Consider the following 22,773-nt stretch of genomic DNA (forward strand, 5'->3'; position numbering starts at 1 on the left):
TCAATCATCGCCTTCTATGATTGACATTTCGCTGTCACAGCCAACGTCAGTGTAAGTATTAAAATTACTGAAACTTTTCCAACTTCAACAGACCACAATCGGAAAAAATCGTTGCTAAATTGTAATTATTCTAACCGACAGCACGACGACGACGGCCAGCGCTTTCTACAAATCGAACAAGACAGCCGTTTTTCGGGTTCCTAGGCACTGTAGTAGCGGGCCTCCGTTATAAGATTGTGCTACGGACGCTGCGAACGAATAACGAACCCTAATTAAAGATCATCTCCATTGATTATCTCATTATCGCATCGGACCCAAAACACCGAACGTGGCAAGAACTTTCTTCGTCCGCACTACGGTGCAGCTCTTTCGCTCTCTCTCTCTCTCTGCGGCAACGACACCCCCGGCCCGGAGTGGCCACTTTGCCCGAACCGAGCGAAGGGTAGCTACCATTCTGGAAACCATTAATTTGGGTTCACTTTGTTTTTCTTTGACCAACTATCAAACAAGATTCGGGATAAACCCCGCAGTGGCCGCCATCTCCCGCAGGGCGCAGGGGACGCTTTAGCTTTTTAGCTTAGTTCAGCTTTCGCACCCTAGAGCGCCACGACATCGGCCAGGAACCAGGCGAACATATTACTGCTCCTTCAAAGACACTGTTGTCCCTGAACCCCGTCCCTCCCTGCCGCTTGCGCCGCACAGCAAGATATCATCCTTCGCCGGGTTTCGGTAAAAGCCGAAATCACCGACCATAACACGCCGGTAGCCGGGTATCCTTTTCTAATCCCTCCTCCTCCGTAGGTCCGTATTTTTATTTCCGGTCCAAGGGACGTCCGCAGCCCGCCCTCCCGGACAGAGGGTTCGCCTTTCCTTTTCGGGCACACAAACGAACGGGCTTTTGCCCGTTTGTGTCAAGGGCTTTCCGTGACTGGTGACTGTGTGCTCATTTTTTTACGACTCTGCAGCACGGTTCGTTAGAGCACCTCGAAACCTCCGGGCCGTTATTATTCAGGCCCCCGAAGCCGATCAGCGATCAGGCCACAGTCACAGGTTTTGATAGCCTTTGCCTTTGATTATGACATTGACGCTACGCCCTTTCGGAGACGCTGATTAGGATCACGCACGAAAGCAGAATTGGAAGCGACGATATTAATGATAGCTCATCAATCGTCCTAATTTGTTGATTGAGATGATAATCGACGCATGTTAATCAATACCGCCAACACAACGCGATTCCTCTTCGCTGGGGACCCTTAACCTTCAGCCCTCCTCGAGGTCTGGCTCTGAGGAAACCATTGAACCTGTTAGAACAGAACAACGCATCGGCATGAGAACTGAGGCCCCCATCATCATGCCAAAGGTGCGGCAACCGATGGAGGCTAATGGAGTAGTTGTTAAAAAATGGAAACTTCAACATTCTTTACGGCCCACCTCGCACCGCAAGTGGTCGACCGTCTTCTAGCGCCAAGATAAGCAAGTCGACGCTAGCTAAGGACCGCCAGACACAGGCCTCCGTTAAAAAAAACGTAGCAGGGGTCGCACAGCTCGGGCCAGAAACGAGTCTGGCCACTTCACTCTGGCTGGCACCCATCATAGAACTTGTTTTCGCCGTTTCCTGTTTGTCGTTCGTCGCATCGCCAAAAAAAAGCATCGCTTATCGTGGCAATATCTTCCTCAAAATGCCGGTAATGAACGCAGGAACGCGAGGCAAGAAACCGGCCACGCAGCATTGGGGTCCTGAGAGGCCGACTCAAATCGCACGCAGTATGTATTGACACAAGAGGCGCAGCAACACGGCGGACACAACCAACAGATGGGCGCAATATTCGGCCACTGCCACAAAACAAATACAGCCCCACCGCCGTACCGAAAAGCAAACCAAAAGCTGCGAAATGCAAACAAGCTTGCAGAAGGGACAACGAACAATGGGCGCACACATAAACGGGCGCGATTTGTCCTGCTCAAATATGTAAGCCGGACGGAGTCGATCGTCGAAGTCATGCGGTCTTAACCAGATTAATTTTCATTCGATTATTTGGCAAAACGATTGAGAAAGTGTGTTGCTGCTGGCGTTGACCAGAAAAAAACAAAGCAGGCACCGGCAAACATTCAATCAATCAACCGATCGAAGCAAGCGCCAGCAGAATGGGGAATGATGTATCGAAATAATCCGACTCATTTATAATGTTACGAATAATTTAACATGATACTCAAGGCGGACAATGGCCGCGAAGCGAAGCGTGTGCGGAAGGAGTTGGTCATCGGCCGGTTGAAGCAATCAAACCTAGATCGCTGGACCGGTTGTCTCAATTTGCGTTCTGTCATCTATAATTAATCAATGGGGTACGAATCTTCCGATCCATCGAACACAGCGGGACTTACCAGTTAATATCGATAGTGCGTTGATGTAGCTCATGTTGATACCGCGCCGTCCGTCAGCGAAGCGAAGAAGTAGAACGGCGATGATTTATCGAGTGCAAACCACTCAACGTCTTTTTCCCGCCGTAGGCCGTTGAGGAAATGGAAGCTTCCTGTGGAGCGGATGGCTTCTAGGATTGAACCGTTTCCGCCAAGTAGGCCGGCGCAACGCACACTCTTCTGCGATGACGACACTCTCTACTATTGCGCCAACTTCTGCCCAACAGACGCGCCGCTTCTTCGATTTGCTTCCAACTCACAAACAGCACCGCTAAAAACCACGCACTTCGAAATCACACAAATTCACACCCTGAAAATGGGGAAAAACCGCTTACTTTTCCGATCATGGCGTAAGAATTTACATTTTCGTGGAGTTGGGGAGCGTATTATTTCTTTTTTTAATCCCCCATTTTCCGCCGGTCGCCTACACTGCGTTTTGCAGCTTCTTCACACACTTTACATTCGGGATTAGAAACTTGCTCCGTGCGTGTGGCGCACACTCTGCGCGGCGTGGCGGGCAAAAATTTGAATAATTAATAGGACCAGAGCACGATTGCGAGCAAAAGTTCTATCCTTTACGGAGCCCGCTTTTTCTTCACTCCCACTTTGTCGACTTTTCCGTTCCGATTACTCGCTCCCTCAGCCCCCGAACAAATTGAATTTGAACCTGCTTCACTATACTGACCGGCGCGGCGCTTTGGAGTTACAAAACGTGCTACAACAAGCCTTAACGTACTTGTTATGAAAACAAATGGAATACGGAATCTAATAGCCCAGTGCAGGAGCCGAAACTACCAGAAAGTAAATGGCTGGAGCATTTGGCAATCTTCGCGCCCGTACCGCATCCGCTTGAATCTGCTCCGTTTGAGGGTTGGGCTTTTCTTATCAAAGCTGTGCTGTTTGCTGTGCAATCAAACGTGTTCCAATGCGGTGTTTCACTTGTCTTTCCAACGCCACAAGATATCGACCACTTTCGTACGGATTTTTCCCACTACGAACACGTTAACACGCGGTTTCAAGCAAAAAACGTGATCACGACCTAGCGATCGTAGAAGGGCGGCGGGCCGCGGATAATTATCTCGCCGGGAAGGAGGCTGTGGTCCACACGATCGCCAATCTCTTTAATTATTCATTCAATTTAATCTGCCCCGCACAATGCTCCTTCGCGTGTTGGCTGCAATTAACGGCAAAATTGACTCGACTCGATTAATGATACTCGGTTGTTTTTTCTCCGCTCTCATTCTTGTGTGTGTCACATTCGCACTGTTTCAAACATCGCACACTGGAACCGTTGGCTGCGATTGCATAAACAAACTGACCGCCAGAGAAGCCCGAGCACGAGGGACACGAAAACACGCACGCACTACAAACTCCGCGCGGAGATACTTGCTTTTTCCGAAGGCGAATCGCGAATGATTTCTCTGGACACAATTTATGCCGGACGAACACGCGCGTGCGGTGATTCTGGCCACTCACAATAACCGAACGCCACTCACAGCATAACACATCGTTCAATAAGTCCCGAGTCCCTTTTATTATTCATCAACATAATCTTCTTCAAGTGTAATACAATCATTCCAACGCTTCTCTAACTTTTCAATGCCATGTTTGTAGAACGATTTGTCTTTTGACTCAAAATGAGCCTCAGTAGCAGCGATCACTTCCTCATTCGAGCCCAAAATCTTTTGTCCCTGGAGCATCTTTTTGAGATCCGCAAAGAGCCAGTAGTCGCTGGGGGCCAGATCCGGCGAGAACGGAGGATGAGGAAGCAGTTGGTAGCCTAATTCGTTGAATTTGGTTATCATTTTGATTGAATTGTGCCATGGTGGCTTTTGTTCCATTGTGAGCAAACGCGGCATCCATTTGACAAAAAACCTTTTTCATAATCAATTTTTGGTGCAAAATAGTAAATGCACTGCCAGTTGATATGTTCACCATCTTAGCTATCTCGTGCACTTTCATTTTGCGGTCTCCCATCACGATTTTCAATACTTGCTTGGTGTTTTCGGGAGTTACTGCCTCATTTGGCCGACGCAAACGTTCCGCATCATTTCCGTATCAGCACGACCGCGTTTGAAGTCAGCATACCACCGACAAATGGTTGGTTTCGACGGAGTAGATTCCGGATATCGTTTTTCAAGCCATTGCTGAGCTTGAACAGTGTTTTTGGACCATTTTTTCAGAATTGCAAAGGTAGCTATAGCTTTCTTGGTTGTGTTTCGAATTACATCAAATTTTGACACTTCTTATCTGAAGGTTGGTACTTCCGAACCTTGGTATATAAATGGCATTATTAGCGCCATCTCTACGCTAGTCTCGGGACTTATTGAACCATGTGTTAATGCTTCGGGACACTCACTTCTCGAACGCGAAGTTGCTCATTTTATGCTGGAATCGATCGTCTCTTTCTCGCACACGTGTGTACAGCGCACTGTCTCTGTCTTTCTTGGTGTCTCTTTCGTAATTTAAATGCCGGGAAAACCCCTCGGCGAAAAACAGCTGTTTATCGCATGTTTTCTATTGCTTCGTAGCACGTGCGTTTGGTCGCGACGCGTTGGCCACGGTTTTTTCGGTGGCCGAAAGATGCAACTTCCTTCGGCTGCAACTCCTTGCTTGCCTTCAGACGGTCTTCCTACGGTTGATGTTTGTTTTTATCGTTCGGATATCGGATCGGAGATTAAAAAGATATGCGCGTTTATATGTGTGAGCAGGTTTCGAATCCATGTTACAAAAGTAAATAAACGAAACAAGAGCCAATAATTTTGCATTAAAATTGGTAAAACATGAAATGAGATCTACAATTTATTACTGACTAATGTAGCTGAATTGAATACTTATAAAAAATCTCATTATTTAAAAGACATACTGTGTAAGCGCCAAAAACCTTAAATTGATCGTTTTCTCTGCGGCACGTAGTTTCCAAGTTTAAATCATTCATAATACACTCTCGACGGAATGATGATAAAGTATTCTTGAAGCCTCACAGTGAAACCGTCGTGTGTGGCATAATTCAAAGCCGCTTGGTTGGTTCGAGATTTGTCGCATGACTCGGCAACGAGATGGTTCTTCGTACACGATATAAGCGGGCCAGCGGCGAATTCCAGTGTCCATGCCGAAAGCGCAATTGCACGCAGTAATTACACCCAACATGCGTCGACGGGAGATAAATGGGGATAATGGGCATAAAATCACATCCGGTGTGAAAACAGAAATTACATTTCGGTTATTTAACTAAAGCGAACCGACCGACAGGAATTTAAAAACAGTTACCAACTTTCACAAAAATGTTTCACTACTTATCTGCATTAAAAAAAACGCGTTCTCAGCGGCGCGACGGTTGCTTCGATGGAAGTATACATCATCCAAATTGCATACCTCGCAGGCGAATGGTAGCCGACCGCACGTGAGAAAGTTCGCGGTTTCCATGGCTTCCTTCGGCTCCGTTTTCCCCTGGCGACTCGTTTTTCTTAGCAAAGATCGATGATGTACCACTGCACTGGCCCGAAGGTATGCTCCCATTGCCTACTGTGTTACTTTAAACTCCGTCTTCACTCCGGGCACAGCTCCGGGATCACCGGTGGCCGCTTCTTCGTTCGGCCTGATAATATCGTTACCGATGATGCATTATTTATTGCACATGTTTCCCACTCCGGGGCGGAGGATAGTTTTGAGGGAAACATTCATGGATTCAGGGATGTGCTGCATATCAGCTGGTGGTGCAATAGACCATAAAGATCGAAGCCATTGGAGAGAAATTCATGAAAATTCATGAGTAATTATGGACGCTCGACAGAAAGGGCGGCCAGCTGCAGCTCGGAGCATCGGATGATGATATCCTTGTACGTGTAAATGAACACATGTTTCCGGCACACCAACTAAAGAAGCTAAAGTAGCTAGGAGAAACATATGACCAATGGATTGGTTCTTTAACAAAGGTAAATCAAAGATTATAACCATGGTGGCTCTTCGTTCTCGTTGTATCAGCACTTAGTGTTTATTTCTATTTGTTTATCAGTTTCCCTCCGAAACATACATTCAGCTTCCGTTTCCGTCAAGGGCGCTTCGTCTTCGTACAACCTAATTACATGGAAAATGTAGTGCGTAGAAACTAGTTACGCGTCGCTCCGTTTTACCAGCGCCCCTTGGCCCGTTTGCTTTCCTGTCCAGGCATTCGAGTGATACTTTACATCTGTCAACGGTTCACCACTTTGCTCACATTGGGTCTAATAAGCGATCTGTCTCTCGGCTGAATTGATTAGTTCTCATGTTCGATGCAGGCTCGTAACAAGTGATCGCGCGCTTTGGCCTCAATGCTATTATTAAGCTCCTGCAAATCCTAATTCTCGTTTTTACACACACAGCCAGCCTGCAATGCAATGCACATCTCCTGAGCCTCCTCCTGGCCATGCCTGTAACATATGGCTTTACGACCGCACCAAATGCCGCCACCCCGGCTGAGAGGATAAGCTCAGAAACAATATTAATTGCTAACATTTGGAGCATTTCTAGAACAAAACTGTTTAGGGAGCGGCGGTGCGGTGGTAAATCAATCTTCATCCTAACGATGCACCTTCGGGGAGAACTCGGGTACCTCCTACAGATCCATGTACATTTTTAAACATACGCTTTGAGAGCTTTCTTCTGCTTCTAACAATTTGCAAGAAGGTGAAAGTGTGACTTCGCACCGAGCTTAACTGCCCAACATTATGTTTAGTTAAAAATAAATTATCAACGGCCACAGTCATCGGCATCGGCGCCGTAACTATATAGTCTTTACTCTAGAGAAGCGCTTCATTGTGCCATGCAATCGATCGATCTTTAAGTGATGGAAAGGAAAGCAATGATCGAAAAAAACGATCGGATACGTGAAAGAGATGGAACCAAGTGTTTTTTTGTGTGTGTGCGCGTGTATTAAATTAGGTGTCGAAATGTAGTAAAATTCGAAAAGCAGCCGCGGCTTAAGTGTTTAAATCGAAAGACCAAACACCGACACAATGCAGTACATCGTTTTGTTCTCCCAGCGCACCGTGCAGGATCCGTCCGTTTCGTTGTTCCAATAGCAGGAACTCGCCGTATGCAGCCCGGCTCCGTTTTTCTGCATGATCATGCAGGTTACTGGGGGGATTGGAAAGGAAAAACAGAAAGACAGATCAAATTTACGATTCCGTTTCCAAGGATCAGTCGCGCGCTGTCCGACCAACAACCAATCAATCCGATAAACAAGTCTGGAATGCTTTTTGTTCGCACCCGTCTAGAAAGAAAGCATCCCGAGCCAGAGTTCTGGGGGTCTGTTTGTGCGATCAAACAATTGTCCCCTTTATCAGCATCGCGATCGCGAAAACCCTCGCGCTGTTTGCCTGCAAGTGACGCACTTTCTTCGGGCGAACAAGCGCGCCCTGTTTTCTGGACGTCGTGGCTTTTTGCAAGCTTTCGTCAAACATCCGCGTCGCCACCTTTAACAGCAACGCCTATTGATTGGTCCGGTGCCGGGCGATCGGGAAAGCTTGTATATAAAACCTAAACCTTCGGCCGATCAGCTCAGATCTCCGATTACTGGCATCCTCATTTCGGTAAAATAACAACGAAATGAAGCAGTACTTCTTCGTTACCGCTCTTCTTGCCGTCACCTTGCTGACTGGCCCAACTGTTGGCCAAATTGGCATCGGAGTTGGAGGCATCGGCGTGACTGTCCTCGGTTCGTCCTCGATCATTGGCGTGGGCACTGGAACTACGACGACTACCGTAGCCGCAACCACAACGACCACCGCAGCCCCCACAACTACCACCGTAGCCCCCACAACCACCACCGCATCCTCCGCAACAACAACAACCGTATCCTCCGCAACAACAACCTCCGCCAGCGGAGCGTCTACTACGTCGTCTTCCGGAACCGGCAACACCGTCGTGTTCAACATTGGCGGAAGTAAGAAACGAAACCGAACCGTACCCCCGCTGATAGAGCAGTCGGTAACGCTCTTCGCTGTCAGCGCAGCTGGCCTGGGTTCGAATCCCGGGATCGGTTATCACTCAACCGGCCATGGTTTCGATTCCCGATACCGGCGTGACAGGGGGGTTGGCGCGGGGCTAACAATCCCGTCCGTAAAAATTAAATCTTACAGAAGAGCATCAGAGATTAACATTGTCTCTTGTGCCAGGCCAAGACTGCTCAGCGGTTGTGGCGCCAAAAAGAAGAAGAAACGAAACAGGACAAGCCGAAACCGATCTTTACTTACAATTGTTTCAAATTTTCTGCAGGTATCGTGACGGTCGCCTCATCCGACAGCAGCACCATCGCGGCAATCATTGCTGCGCTGACCGCCGGAACTACTACTACTTCAGCGGCCACCACTACCACCGCAGCGGCCACTACTACCACCGCGGCGGCCACTACTACAACGGCAGCGGCCACAACAACAACCGCGGCGGCCACAACAAGTACCGCGGCGGCCACAACAACTACCGCTTCAAGTGGCACAACAACAACTTCTTCCAGCAGCAGCGGATCGGGCTCAATTACCATTACGATAAATATTAACATCAATGGAACGGTTGTTGTGTTGGGCGCCAGCGACGCCAGCACCTGGACGCTCATCAGCCAGATCTTGACCGAGATCCTGGCGGGTTCAACGACCACCACCACCACCACCACGACTTCCGCTCCCACTACCACCACCAAAGCCGCCACCGTAAGCGGAGGATGCAGCGGCGGAGCTGGCATAAGGATCGGTCTTGGCGGAGGCATCGGACTGGGTGGACTGGGAATCGGCGGAGGCATCGGTATCGGTGGCACCGGAGGAGCCGTACTTCCCAACCTGGTAGCCCCGGTTGTCGGGGCGGTGGCCAACACCGCCGGTAACATCATCGGATCAGGACTGAACCTTGCCGGAGGCCTGTTGGGTGGTGTAGCCAACCTTGCAGGCGGTCTGCTCGGAGGCGTTGGCAGTGCCATCAACGGCGTCGGAGCGGGACTGAATGCTGCGGCGAGTGGTGCCGTGAAAACGGCCTCCCAGGTGTCGGCCAACACTGGTGCTTCGTCCAACCTTGGCCTCGGAATCGGTGCCGGCCTTGGCGGTGGCCTTGGCCTCGGCACGGGTGGGCTTTCCGGGGGACTTGGTGGTGGGCTCAGATTGTTCGTGGGCTAACACCCCGATCGCCCGATCTGACCGTTTTCCGCAAACTAAACAATAAACTAAAGAATCCATGTCGAGAGCGCAGCGAGTGGCCATTGGCCCGTGTCTCTACTTACCGATGTATTTGTAGGGTTTTTGCAGCTTCGTCAGCACTCCGAGGCAGTTTTCGACTACCGAGCCGGTCCAGTTGTTCACTTTGTCATGCTGGTACGCGTTTCCTCCAATGGTCGTTTCGATCGCTTCCTTGATAATTTTGCTCACGTCGTCCACAACGAACTGGTGCTGGTGAACAATTAACATGATATACTGCGTTAGAGAGCCCAGCCGATCCTGCCCGGTTCGCATGTACCGGGAAACTAACGGTCACGATTCAAATGCTGCCATTTCGTCTTCCGGCCATCATTTTTCAGCGGTAAAACTCGAATTACTTCGCGCCAAAGTTTGATCAATTTCTGGCCTAGTGCGAAACAAAAATGCTGCTGCGTGTTCCAACGGGGTCACCGGGAACCCCGGCTCTCTCTAGCATCGCTCGAGGAACTTTCGCCTAGCTCGCCCCCGGCGCAATTGCATGACAAAGTGCCATCAGTCGTAAAAATTGTTCGCACCTACGAAGCGGGTGTTTAAATAGCATTCCTCGACCAACGGAACGCTCATCTCTTATGTCGGAACGCCATCATGCGGCGCGCACACAGCTTATTAACATGTTCACCCGAAAGAATGCGAAATGCGGACGGATTTGCTAAAAAGGGGATCTTTGATGATACAGAGAACCACAACAAAAAACCTTCTAATTCATACGCTCTTTTACATCTAGTAAACATAGCACTCGGTGGCACGGGCAACAATATTTCGATCGAACCAAAAATGTGGCATTATTTTCTGCGGCTTGGGTTTGCTTTCCCCGTGACGCATCCCAAAACTATTTTGATAGCATGTGCCCCCCGTCGCGTCGGCGGAGACCAAACGAAATGGTCACTACGTCAGCTGGCGGCTGGCTAGCGCATCACATCACCCTTCTGCTGCCGCCTGTACTCTGCTACCGGCCATACTTACTTCGTCCTTGTTATCCTCCATTTTTTGGTTTTCTTCCGCTGCGTTTTTCTTTCGGCCACGAACTATTCGATTGAACTAGACGGGGGGGCGTAAAACTTCGCAATGAGCGCACGTTGCGGCGTACTTTTTGGCGGAGAATACGGCGAAAACTAGAAAGTTCTGGTTCAAGCTCATACGCGACTGGTTTGTGCTTTGCGTGTGGTGTGCCTGTTAGAATATGCCAACTGACAGCCAGAAAAATGGTGGGCTACTTTCAAGCACACTGTCAATCATTTTCACCACCACAACATCGGTTACTAAAATAATCGGTTTTAAAATAGAAATCGGAAGAACTTCATGGGCCTGAACTGAATTGAAATTAAACTGGATTTCTTTTCAATATTAATTTTCATTAATCCTCATTCAAGCGAATTGAATCTCTTTTAACCTTCACAAGCAAACGTCAACTAAATTCACCACCGCAAACACCTCTGAATTCACCAAATCACAACAGTCGGCAAAATAAAAGCGTCTGTCGTGCGGAACAAGTATACGGTTTCAATCGCATTCGGAGCTAAAATAATGGCCGGATTCAATCCAGTGGACATGGTCGAGGAAGATGCGGCCGACCTGCAGTTCCCCAAAGGTAACGTCTTCGTTTGATCCATAAATACTGCCCGCGACAGCTAACCCTTCCGTTTGTTTGCAGAGTTCGAGACTGCGGAAACACTTCTGATCAGCGAAGTTCACATGCTACTGGAGCACCGGAAGAACCAGAACGAGTCCTCGGAGGAAGAACAAGAGTTTTCCGAGGTGTTTCACAAAACATACACGTACACAAACGAGTTCCGAAAGTTCCGCAACAAGGAAACTATCGCCAGCGTCCGCAGGTAAGCAGAATGCCGTTCTTTCAACGAAATGTCCTTGTTTAATGTATTTTTCTTCTTGCCAGCTTGTTGATGCAGAAAAAGCTACACAAGTTTGAGCTCGCGGCGCTCGGAAACCTGTGTCCAGCGTCACCGGAGGAAGCGAAAGCACTGATTCCCTCCCTCGAGGGTCGCTTCGAGGATGATGAGTTGCAGCAAATACTGGACGACATCGGCACAAAACGCAGCTTACAGTACTAGGTTTTTTGTTTTTCATTTATTATACTAGTCCTGGGTCCTGTACTAGGTCCTAGGCACGGCGCGCGCTTCAGTAAGGAACATTGTAACTAAACGCATCGGCCAATCCTGTCACTGGGAGAGTAAAAAAAAATGGTGTAACGTTCCGCAAAATATACGATGAAAAGCAACTTACAGTGTAGTTTCTGGCGTCCGTAAGCTTCCCGACTTAGCAACTTTGCCAACTGCTGATGGCACTTGCAGTAGGTATGCTCCAGTTCGCTGACCTGAGATTTGGCCACAAAGTCCGCGATCGTACTGTTGTCGGCGATTTGACCCTTCGCATCCAGTTCCATAAAGCTGACCGTTGCGTGCCATTCGTCACGCAAAATGGACACCAGTTCTAGCATGCGTGTGATTCCGTCGAGCACCGGTTTGCTGTCCTCCTGCTGGAAGCAATGCTCAAAGATCGTACTAATGTACAGTTGGTGAGCCGCGATCATGTCGCTCAGGTTGTCGGCACGATCGAGCTTCGCATCCAGCTGTTCGCCGAAGGACTGCAGCACGTGGGTCATCAGGTGCGAGTGTATGCATTGCAAGGAAAATATCATCCAGAACTTCAGCATCGCCAGGCGCTTCAGTATCAGATCCATCATGCCGAACGCCGCGTACGGTGGCCGCCGTTTCTGTGACCAGGGAAAACGCAGCATTTCCAGCGTTCCCAGGGCCCACTTTACCTTCAGCAGGAACCGAAACACGCTGTTGTAGCTCGCCAGTGTGCCATCGTTGATCATGTTGCTCAGATCGTGCCCCGGGAGGTACACTACGCTGATGGTGTCGATCGCCTGCAGCACCGTCGGATGGTCTACTGACCCGTATCCGCGTGCGCGATCGATTTCAACCGTAAACAGCGACATCATGTCGTTGTAACGCGACGCCAAGATGTCACTCAGCTGAGTCGTGAGCAGGTACGGATTGGCCCAGCTTTCTCCGGCTTCGATCCTTCGAAACAGATCACTGTAGAAGTAATCCATCAGATCGCTAGCCTCCAGCAGAAGCACCTTCCGTATGTTCCTCAAATGGTCCATAACGTGGAATTCGTCCTTGTAGATGTACGTCACGTAATGGTTTGCGGCCTGTCGCTTCGTTTCCATCAGATTCTTGATCGCATTAAACAGCACGTGCTCCAGCGGCAGTGGAAGCGCCGTGATCGAGTTCAGGGTCACGTAAACCGAATGGGCGTTTGTGAGATTCGATTCCACCGGGGACGGTTTATCTGATAAATCGCGATCCGTGTGTTCACTAACCAAGCAAAGCGTGCTATTTAATGCCATCAGAAGCAGATCGTCGCTACAGATTTCCTTAATTTCCCTACGCAACTGATGCATCTTGGCATTTTCCTTGCCCTGCGCGGATGAATAAAAGAATGTCGGGTGTCAGCATGAGAAACTTACGTGTTACGTGGCCACTGCTTACCGTTTCTGCTTCCGTTGCAGGGGTCTTAGGGTCCGCACTCAGTTCGTCTTCCGTTCGGAATCTTTGCAGCTCTTCGACGATTGCTTCCAAGAAGCTCAAATATACCAAGCTTTCGTCTTCCGCCTCGTGCTCCCGTCGCATATCGCTGATCCGGTCCAACCCGTTCAGTATGTTCAGAGTGTAGCCCGCTTCGAGGGAGTGGTGCAGCAGCAGCTTGATGATGGGATCGTTTTCAATCACTTCCGAAATCGCAGAGCTGACGTAGAAGGAACGTTTCTTGCACTTCGAAAACAGCCGCGCCTGGTAGCCGGTGAGCCGATCGCCGATCGGTGCATTTTCTGCGTACTGTTTCTCCACCAAAAATTCCTCTCGCCAGTCATCGAGACGACCCTCCGTCCACCAGATGTCGATCACGTTCATGTAGCACTTGAGTGTGGCCAGCAGCAGCGCGAAGGCCAGGTTGCCTTTCTCCAAATTGGCGCTCAACTTTACGCTCCGGAACAAGCCCGACAGCAAGTGTGCTACGGCAATGTGGGCCGGAAATTTGGTCCAATCCAGTACCGAAAATCGGTGAATATCGTAGAGCTTCTTCAGAACAAACAGTTCCGGTTCGAGCTCGTGAAACAGTGTGATAATGGTGTGCGTTTTGCCCGGCTCTTGCCGCATCAGTTCCTGTTCTTTCGCTATCATCACCGTTTCCATGTTGAGCAGAAAACTTTTTACGCCAGCCGCATAACATTCGAACGAATGCGGCGCCGCAACCGTGCTGCCCGTATCATCCAGCACTCGGCTGCAGAAATTGCGCAATCGATAGGTAATGGTCATAAACTCGGTAAAGTTTAGCAGAAACGTCTGAATGCCGTGCTCCGTTGTGCTGGCCAGGGACACATGCGAATTGATCCAAATCTGATCATCGTCGATTCGGAACAGCTTACAATCGACCGGAGACGTGAACATCCACAGAATCTCTCTCAACACACAGAGCTCCGATATGGTGGAGACGGGTTCCGATTTAAGGAAGCCGTGCGATGCCTTAGCAACGCACTCGGACCAAAAATCGCAAAACGATGCACCCCGATGGCTGCTAACCACATCTACCTTGAACTGCGGATCGTGCCACCAGTTCATGTGTACGTTTTGCTCCAACCAGCGAACCACATGGTTGCGGTCGAATGCCAGATAGTTTGGTTCCGGGCGTGGTGGCTCAATCGGGTTAAAAACCACCACCTCGTTGGACGGTTGACCGTTGGCCATGTGCTCAATTTCAATCGTCTCCAGTTCGGTATCTTTCTGCTCAAAGCACCCGCCGTACGTAGGGTCCCTGCCCTCGTCTTCACGGTCCGACCAGTCGCTTAGATCCGAGCCGTGGTTGTCCTCCGTTTCGAACTGCACATTGTCTTCCATCAATTCGGCGATCAGATCGTCTTTCTCCGTATCAGGGAGCCGTGGTTGCGCGGGCTCAGGTCGGAACAGCTCAATAGCCTTTCCGGTGCGTAGCCGTTCCTTCATTGCGCCAACCGGATTGTAGGCAACTCCTAGCAGAAACAAGAGCACCGACCAGTGAATCTCATGCACGTAGTGATCCAAGCAAACCGGATTCTTAATCAACTCCTCATAGCAGCGCCTCAGCTGCGTTGCCTCGGTAACGAAGTTCGATATTTCCATGTTTTCTATTACGGCTTCCATCTGCCGGCTGATCTCGTGGCTGTTGACCGACAGAAAGGAATGGTTTCGTATCATGCCCAGCGTGAAGTGGTGGCACAATGCAAAATTTTCCTCATCCTCCTGCGAACGAAACGAACAATTCAGCACACCATTGCTTGTTTCAATACACTGCACATTCTTACATCGAACCCGGTTAACAATCTTACAAATTCAGGGACATATCCCTGAATCAATGCCTCCACCTCGGAGAGCACCGTAGACATTTTGCTGTCGGCCTTCGGTGCAGAACGGACGATACTTTCAATCCATCTGCTTTCAATCTGACCGATATTTACACAACATATAACCGTGACAGCATCACTGAAGCTTTTAAATTGTACTGAATGTGTGAAAAACCTTAAACCTTGCGTAAAATGATATTTTAAATTACGAGAAAATTGGAATCGTTAAAGGATGTTGTTTGTTTATTAAACTACGGACAGAAAGAAGTTGACAGAAGGCAGTTGTCAAACCAAAGATCGTTTAAAATTTGTTTGGCGCCAGTTTCGTGAACAACACAACAAACCGATTTTTTCATTCCGAATGATTTTATCAAATGAATTTTGAGTTTAGCTATTCGTGCTCATGCACAGAAAGTTTTCCTTTAACGGTGAACGAGCTGCACCAGAAACGTAAGCAACAAGAATGGAGTGAAACAGTTGATGCGCTTATTGATCGCATATGGGAGGACAAAGATAACGAGGCAATGCTAACGATGGTGCGTATTTAAAAGCACTTCTTTCGACCATGGTGGCGATAATGCGTTGGTTCAATTCAATTTTAGATTGGAACTGTGCAGCAACTTCAAAACACCTACGGCGTATGTAAAGAAGATGCGATCAGCTACGATCCAACTGCTGATCATTCACGAGATGGCCTGGGATTGGAGGTGATGAAAAGCCTGTCGACCAAAACCCCTGATACGGGTTGCTGTCTATGCCGCAGCGTTTCCGACCGATTGTCAGTCATCGTGGACGCAGGATTAGCCGAACTGAATGTCGATCCGATCGATAACGAGTCCCTTTTAGCGAAGGTCCATCTTTTGATGCCGTTTGTAAAGAAATACCAACACGACGTAACGCTTGTTACATTTTTCAAACGGCTCTGGCATCATGCCGTGAGCCATTACGTCCCCACGCTTATCGAAGTCCTCTCCCAGGCTTATCCTGAGTACTTGCACCATTTTGTCGCCATCCTATTGCAGAGCGAAGAAACGAACTACGATACGATACAGTCTAATCCGGAATTCCAGTTTCTTTCGCGATGTCTCACGGTTGGCCCATCATTCTTCGTGATTCTTACCCATTTGGCTGAACACGACGGATATAGGGCGGAAACACTGATGATTGCGTTCGTACGGTTTATTAAAACAAAATTACCCACGAAGGAGTTCTTTACATTATTTCCCTCACCGATAAGACCTTACGCTATCATAATGAACGAGATTATCGATCCCACCGATCCGGAGGCGCAAACAATGGTCGCTCAACTTCGCACTCAACACCCCTTGGCGCACAGGATCCTCGTCAAGATTTCTCCTGCTTTTTATCGTCTTTAAAAGTTTTAATTTCTTAAACCGTCTCCTAAGCCGTTCTAACCCAATGTTCCTCATTCGTAGATTGCAAGCCACTAGCTCCCGGGCGCGTGCAGTGTGCTCTATATGGTCGACTTCAATAAAAGGTCTGTGACTGGCAGTAATTTTCAAGACTGCTTCACAGAGTTCTGTTCCGTTCAGTTCCATGATAGTGCTCCTCAAGATTTCCGGTGTCGTAGCTAGCAGGGTGCACGTATTGTGCAACAACAGTTCACCGTACACCTGTACATGGTTGCCTTTGTTCGGCATTACGTCGCGGAAGTTGGCCACAGAAATGTCCACAGCGAAAGAGCAATCTGGAAGCTGTATTTCTCTGAAATAAACCACAAAGATTTGAATAAACTAATTATGTTGTCAATGCTAATCCGTAGCCTACTCACTCGGGTAGTTCAGGTATCGCCAGGGACATCAGTTTTGCGCCATCCTCTGCTAGCTGTCCTATTACCGCGCACTTTCCATGATGCAGCTTCACGGGATGATCGATGAGCGCAACTTCCTCCACTAGGAGCGGTTTGTAAAACTTACAGAATTTTGAATTAAAAGGACGCTCAACGGGAGAGGGCATTGGCGCGGGTCGGTTTGTTTTGTAGCTCTCGCTTCTCGGGGTATTTGGCAGAGAACCCGACATCGAGACATCCTCTCCCAAACGGAACCGAATGATGTTGCGTACGTTATCGTGAACGAAACTATTCGGAGCAAAAAAAGGTTATGGCAACAAGTATGTTGATAGTAGTCCTGCCCAATGCTATTTCACGTAAATATCGCTGCTTTGCAACCCTGCTAATCGCATTAAAATACCGTGCCGTGTCCGTAATTCTAGTTCATTCCTTTGCACAATTTACGCTACGGCTACAGCGGAACGGACAGTGCTTCTCAGCCTGCGCGGGGCTCGTTTGAGGCTCTCTACAATTGCACTCTCCACGCTTGACAACCACTGACATTCGAGAGTTCGTACATTTTGTCACAACAACGTAGGTGGCCAGAATCGATGCAATTTTGCCAATTTTTACTATCGGCTTGCGGTCCCCTTTTTCGGTCGCTCTATTGTTTACTTCCGTTGCGGCGTCGCCGCCGTGCATGTGTGAACTGATCATACGGACTGCATTGGCCGTGTATGCAAAAAATGTTTAGGTGCTACTAAAGGCAACTCAGATAGTAGTGCTACGTATGATAAAGAACGGACATTGTAGCATATTTGGTGGTAAGTGAAAGTGTCGGAAGTAGTGCGCTCTCTCGCGGATTCTGAGTCTGATGCAAAGCACACTTCGATTGCATCGGTGAACGCTTTGACCGCTTCATCGGCTGCGTGGACGGGGAGGGCAAGCAGCTGTTATTTACATTTCGAAACGTAACAGTGTGTGCGGCAGCAGACAGGGAGGACGGATGATTGCGTGTAGCCCACTTTATCATACCACCACCCACCCCCACACACGGAACCCGAACAACGGTTTTGCCCCATTTTATCGGTGAATGTAAACAAAGTCCTGTTATAATTGCTCCCCTCGTTTCGACGCTTCACATCTAGAGCTTACACGGGTTTGGGACGCGCAAACCACCATTCTCGCGTGCATAACACACGCTGCCTACTTTTCTTCGGCCACAGATAGCATCCAACCACAGCACAGCACAGCATCACGTGCAGGCCATGGGATGTTGAAACGGTGCAAGTAAACCGATCGCGATTTGCCGATCGAAGTGTAAGCGCAGTGCAGTGGCACCGCCGTGCGATGCCACGTTCAACTAGCTTGCAAAGCAGCGGCACACGGGTGTGCGGTTCCGTGCAGCCGGAGCAACCGCTTCCGTCGACGATGTCCACGGGAACGGGGAACAGTGACGCGGGCATGGTGTTCGATTCGTACGCGAGACCATCGAACATTACCATTACGACGGGGGCCGTACCGGGTGGGCACGGTACGAGCGTAGCACCGAGATCACGACCAAAGCCGACCCAACAGACGTCTTCCTCGACGACACCCTCGATCGGGCTGACGTTGGCTCCGATATCGCTGAATCCTTCGCCGAAAAACGTCATCTCGCCCGTTCCGGCGGCAACCGTAGAGTGCGGGACCAAGTTTGTGGCCAACTTTGACGACAAGTTTCTCGGTGCCTCCGTTCCCTGCCCCCGGCAGAGTCCCCTATCGCTGGATGGTGATTCGACGTCCTTCAGGTAAGCTGAAGCGCAGCCATCTTGGATCGAACAATAATCATGTGCCCCTAAATCGCCTCTCCGGTAGATTTGCGGTTCCATCGAATGCGGTTTCGCCAGCAGCTGCCCTACTGTCTCCGTTCGAGCAGGAACCTATGTCGACATCCACCACCACCGTTTCGGTACGGCCTCGGCCAACGGCACTCATTCAATCGCAGCAGCAGCAGCAGCAGCACATTCTGAGCAACTCCAACAGCGAAAAATCGCTAGTATCTCCTCTGTCGCTCGGCTCGTCCACCTGGAACCCGTTCGGTGATCCGTCACCGTTCAGCCCCATCTCGACGCTGACCGAAGATCAGCTGTTTGGGGCCGAGTTCGACAAGCTGCGGCTCGAGGGCAGCCAGACGTCGATCGTGACCTCGCCGGAGGAGATGAAATCGGACCTGGGCTGTGTACCATACTGGGGCGTAACGCGTGAGGTGCGAGGCTCCCTGTCACAGGCCTTGTCCACGGGCATGCTGCATGCGGCCGCGACCTCCAGCAGGGGCCCCTCGGGTCCGCAGCTCGGGGACGAGGATCCATTCGGTTCGGCACCGTTTACGTTGCCGAAGCGGTTCAAACAGAAAAGCAGCTCCTCAAAGCTAGCGTCGAAGCTGAGCGATCGCTGGCGACACGCCGTCGGTGGCCAGGGTGGTGGGAAGGAGAGTTTGATCGAAAGCACTCCCGTCGAGCCGCTGTCCGGCAATGGAATCGAAGCGGTGGCCACGAAACACAAGGAGCCAGGAGGAGCGCCGGACAAATCGGCGCTGATCGGCGGGGGACCAAACAATCTGAAACTGGACGATCTGCTGATCGGCGGTGCCGGCGAGAAGGATTCGCCCAGCTTCATCAAGCTGCCGCTCGACGATCGCAACAAGTACGAGAAGCTCAACTCCAACGGTGTCACCTCGGATGACAGTGACTCCGAGTACTACCCGGAATCATCGGTGGGAGGATCGATCGTGGTGGGGGCGAGCGGAGTGGCAACCGGTGGTGTGATCCTGGGATCCGGGGGCCAGGCGAGTACGGGTGGAAGTGCGAAGAAGCAAAGCTTTAAGCAGTTCGTCGAGAGCAACATTCCGGAGAAACTGCAAGCAGTTTACCATAAGGTGGATAAGAGCCAAATAAAAAATGTCCAAATCGTGAAGAAGCTACGAGGCAAAGTGGCCCAGCACGGCGCCAGCACAGTGGCCGGTGCCGGTGCACCAAACGTGCCCACCAAAGGGCGGCGTTCGGGCAACAAGGGTCCGGCGACGCAGGGCGAACGGAGGGCAACGGCGGAAGCGGGAGAGCAGGCCTCGGACGATGCCGACTCTATCGGGTCGGCGTCCGATCTTCGTGCCAACGACGATTTTCCCGAGGGCGAGGAACCGGAACCGGTGCCTCCGAGCGAGGGGCGGGCCAAAAAGAAGCTGTTCGGCCGCGGTGCGTTCGGTGGCGTCGGTGGCGAAGGCAGCGTGGACGACTGCATCAGCGAGAGTATCCGAACGTGCGGTTCAAGTGCCTACCACGCGGAGTGTGAAAGTGTGACCACGAACGAGGACAACACGAGCCGCATCGTGACGCGGGTGCGCGTTAAGAAGCGTGACCATCTCGATTCCAAGCACAGCGTGATCGATGAGGACGGCTCGGCCGAGGAGGACATGATACAGGGCGAGAAGCCGCTCCTGTTGGACGACGAGCTAGACTACGAGTCGGCCGCCGAGAACAACACCAGCGGCGAGGAGATCCTGATGGATCCGTTCACTCCTGAGGACGATGCACGCGGAGCCAGCGGAGCGGCAACGGCGGTGCAAAAGCCACACAGCCAGCCCCCGCGGGAGTGTCCACCGGAAGACGACGACGGTGCCGCGGACGTTGAACTGGATCCGTTTGCGATGGCCCCATTTCGGAAGCCGTTCGTACCAAAGCGGTCAAGTGGAATGAAATTTTTGCCCGAAGTTCACTCGATACCGGAAAACTATTGCACCGCTGCGGGGCCGCAGGTCGCAGGCGCTGCCCTTCTGCCGGCGAATGACTTTATGACCTCAACGCCAATAAAACCCTTACCTACGATGCCCCCGGTACCGAGGCTACCGGTGTGTAACGATTTGCTCAATCTCGATGAACCGCCTGCCGCCCCACCATCGTCGCGTGAAAAATCGCCCCACTTCCAGCGGGATCTGTTTGGTTCGGAACCATTTCCGGTGGACGCGATGGTTGCGATTTCGCCCAGCCTTGTAGCCGGTGGTCAGTCGGTGGCTTCACCTCCACCACCGCCTGCGCCAGCAATCTCTCAGGAACCGATAATCAGTAGGGTTACGATCGAACCCGGGTCCGTCTCGCTGACACACATCATCCCGCACGCGCTCAGTCCTTTGGTTCCGGTACCACTACCGGCACCATTACCACCGCCGCCACCACCACCATCATCGGTGTCGTTGATCGGTGCCAGTCAGCAGCAGACGAACCACAGTATTCCCCCGTTAAACTACTATCACCAACCGGCGCCGCCGGTGGCACCAGTGTCATCGGCCAGGCGAAACTACGTCAACTTTAGCCAAATACCGTCTCACAGTATCGGAAACATTTCGCCGGACAACAACTACGTCAACTTCCGGCCGGATGACGATCTCGATGACGACGTACGTAACCTCAAGTCTGACGATTACGAGGACAACAGCAGCGATCCGGTGTCGAAGGTTTCCTCGAAAGGGTTTCTGACGAAAAAGCAAAAAGTAAAATACAACCATCTGCTCGAGCGGGGCGGTAGCGGCCCAAGTGGCCATCACGGAAATGGTGATATCGGTGTCGGTGCCCTCGGCACTGCCGCGTCCGTCGGCAGCACGATCGGGCAGAAGGTCAAAGCGAACGTCAGCGGCTACCGGAAGGTGCTGCTGTCATCGGACGGTGGCAGCGCAGTAGGCAGTGGGAAAAGCAAAAAGGACGACCACCATTCATCCAAGCAACCGAAGGCGTGCCGAACGGCGATGGGATTCAGCAACATGAGCTTCGAGGATTTCCCGTCGGACGAGCTGGCCGATGAAGTGGTGGACGTGGTCCCGACGGATGGCCACCGGCTGAGCGGGGTGGTGGCGGCGGCCGGCAGCAAGCTACTGAAGATGGCCCCGTTCGAGGTGATCCGCAACGAAAAGATGCTGCTGGAGGCGGAGAAAAAGTTTGGTTCGCTGAAGCGTCGCAGCAACCCATTTTCCTGATTGTACGCCGAAGGATACAAGAAACGAAAGTGAAAGGAGTGACCTCGTTAACTACAACACACACACAGTATATATACACAGATATTTATAGACATTGTCTAGGAACACCACGTAGGCAGCTAATGCGCAGCTAATTTATTCAGCCATTTTGCTCCTTCTTTGAAGCTTGGGCGGGAGTATACGCACATCGCTTAAATTTCGTTGAGTATGTATTTATGAAAATTCGTTTAGAAGTAAAAACTACTATTAAAAACGTTGTGTCAATACGCTTTGCGCAAAGCGTGTGAGTGTACCGGGCAAACGGAGAAGGATGTCTCGAGATGAGTCGACTGAGCACCGAATGTTGAGTGAAATGTAGGACCTTTTTTCCCAGTCAGGATGCAGCTATACAGTTAGTTCAGCGGTTAGTGCACAAAAAGTAAGGAGCAATGTGCGGAGCGTCCTCTCTGTTGCTGCCACTATGCGCTATGCTACAAAGATTATATTTATCTCGATATTTCTAAACAAACTATTGTTCGGAGATGGAGTGTTTGTACATCTGTGATGGAGTGATACGGAGCGGAGTGTCCGGTTGTGCGTCGGTTTTCCAGCTTCAAGTTGACCAAGTTTGGCAACGGCAAGCACTGTCTTTTCTATCGGCTCCAATGATCACCGTCACCCCCTCTAAGCAGTTTCGCGGATGGTAGCTGCTGCGAGCCACAGGATCAGAATCTGCATTTCTTCTCAAATCGCAAGGTCGCCATCTCTTTTTTGGTTTAAACAGAAACATGCGGTTCCTGGGCCTGGGTTGACCTGCGTGGACAGTGATCTAATCTGCGAACATCTTGCCTCGTTTGTTTAGAGTGAAACTGAATATATTCAATAAATGTAGTCGCTTGACTATTCGTATATAAAAATATACATCCACATAAATATATATTTATAAAAACAACTG

General features: G+C 50.4%; 5 protein-coding genes across 5 annotated transcripts; 2 read left to right on the top strand and 3 right to left on the bottom strand.

Moving 5' to 3' along the window:
- Nucleotides 1-6,403: 6,403 nt before the first annotated feature.
- LOC128272602 (dynein light chain Tctex-type) lies at nucleotides 6,404-10,791 on the bottom strand. Its single transcript, XM_053010438.1, has 3 exons — nucleotides 10,602-10,791; nucleotides 9,665-9,830; nucleotides 6,404-7,533 (listed from the first exon to the last, which is right to left on the bottom strand). Exons 1-3 carry the CDS (start codon nucleotides 10,620-10,622, stop codon nucleotides 7,385-7,387), a joined length of 336 nt encoding a protein of 111 aa, XP_052866398.1. The 5' UTR covers nucleotides 10,623-10,791; the 3' UTR covers nucleotides 6,404-7,384.
- Nucleotides 10,792-11,105: 314 nt separating this feature from the next.
- On the top strand, nucleotides 11,106-11,707 carry LOC128273710 (DNA-directed RNA polymerase II subunit Rpb4). The gene is made up of 3 exons (XM_053011736.1): nucleotides 11,106-11,226; nucleotides 11,290-11,470; nucleotides 11,533-11,707. The coding sequence occupies exons 1-3, from the start codon at nucleotides 11,163-11,165 to the stop codon at nucleotides 11,705-11,707; spliced, it is 420 nt and encodes a 139-aa protein (XP_052867696.1). The 5' UTR covers nucleotides 11,106-11,162.
- Nucleotides 11,708-11,746: 39 nt separating this feature from the next.
- LOC128272964 (gamma-tubulin complex component 5-like) lies at nucleotides 11,747-15,087 on the bottom strand. Its single transcript, XM_053010856.1, has 4 exons — nucleotides 15,007-15,087; nucleotides 13,145-14,944; nucleotides 11,880-13,089; nucleotides 11,747-11,818 (listed from the first exon to the last, which is right to left on the bottom strand). The coding sequence occupies exons 1-4, from the start codon at nucleotides 15,085-15,087 to the stop codon at nucleotides 11,775-11,777; spliced, it is 3,135 nt and encodes a 1,044-aa protein (XP_052866816.1). The 3' UTR covers nucleotides 11,747-11,774.
- Nucleotides 15,088-16,223: 1,136 nt separating this feature from the next.
- LOC128273889 (uncharacterized) lies at nucleotides 16,224-17,022 on the bottom strand. Its single transcript, XM_053011953.1, has 2 exons — nucleotides 16,838-17,022; nucleotides 16,224-16,770 (listed from the first exon to the last, which is right to left on the bottom strand). Exons 1-2 carry the CDS (start codon nucleotides 17,020-17,022, stop codon nucleotides 16,272-16,274), a joined length of 684 nt encoding a protein of 227 aa, XP_052867913.1. The 3' UTR covers nucleotides 16,224-16,271.
- A 1,162-nt stretch (nucleotides 17,023-18,184) lies between these two features.
- LOC128272855 (uncharacterized) lies at nucleotides 18,185-22,425 on the top strand. The gene is made up of 2 exons (XM_053010737.1): nucleotides 18,185-18,624; nucleotides 18,692-22,425. The coding sequence occupies exons 1-2, from the start codon at nucleotides 18,185-18,187 to the stop codon at nucleotides 21,837-21,839; spliced, it is 3,588 nt and encodes a 1,195-aa protein (XP_052866697.1). The 3' UTR covers nucleotides 21,840-22,425.
- The last annotated feature ends 348 nt before the right edge of the window (nucleotides 22,426-22,773 follow it).

This window comes from Anopheles cruzii, chromosome 3 (genome assembly GCF_943734635.1).
Source record: "Anopheles cruzii chromosome 3, idAnoCruzAS_RS32_06, whole genome shotgun sequence".
NCBI lineage: Eukaryota > Metazoa > Arthropoda > Insecta > Diptera > Culicidae > Anopheles > Anopheles cruzii.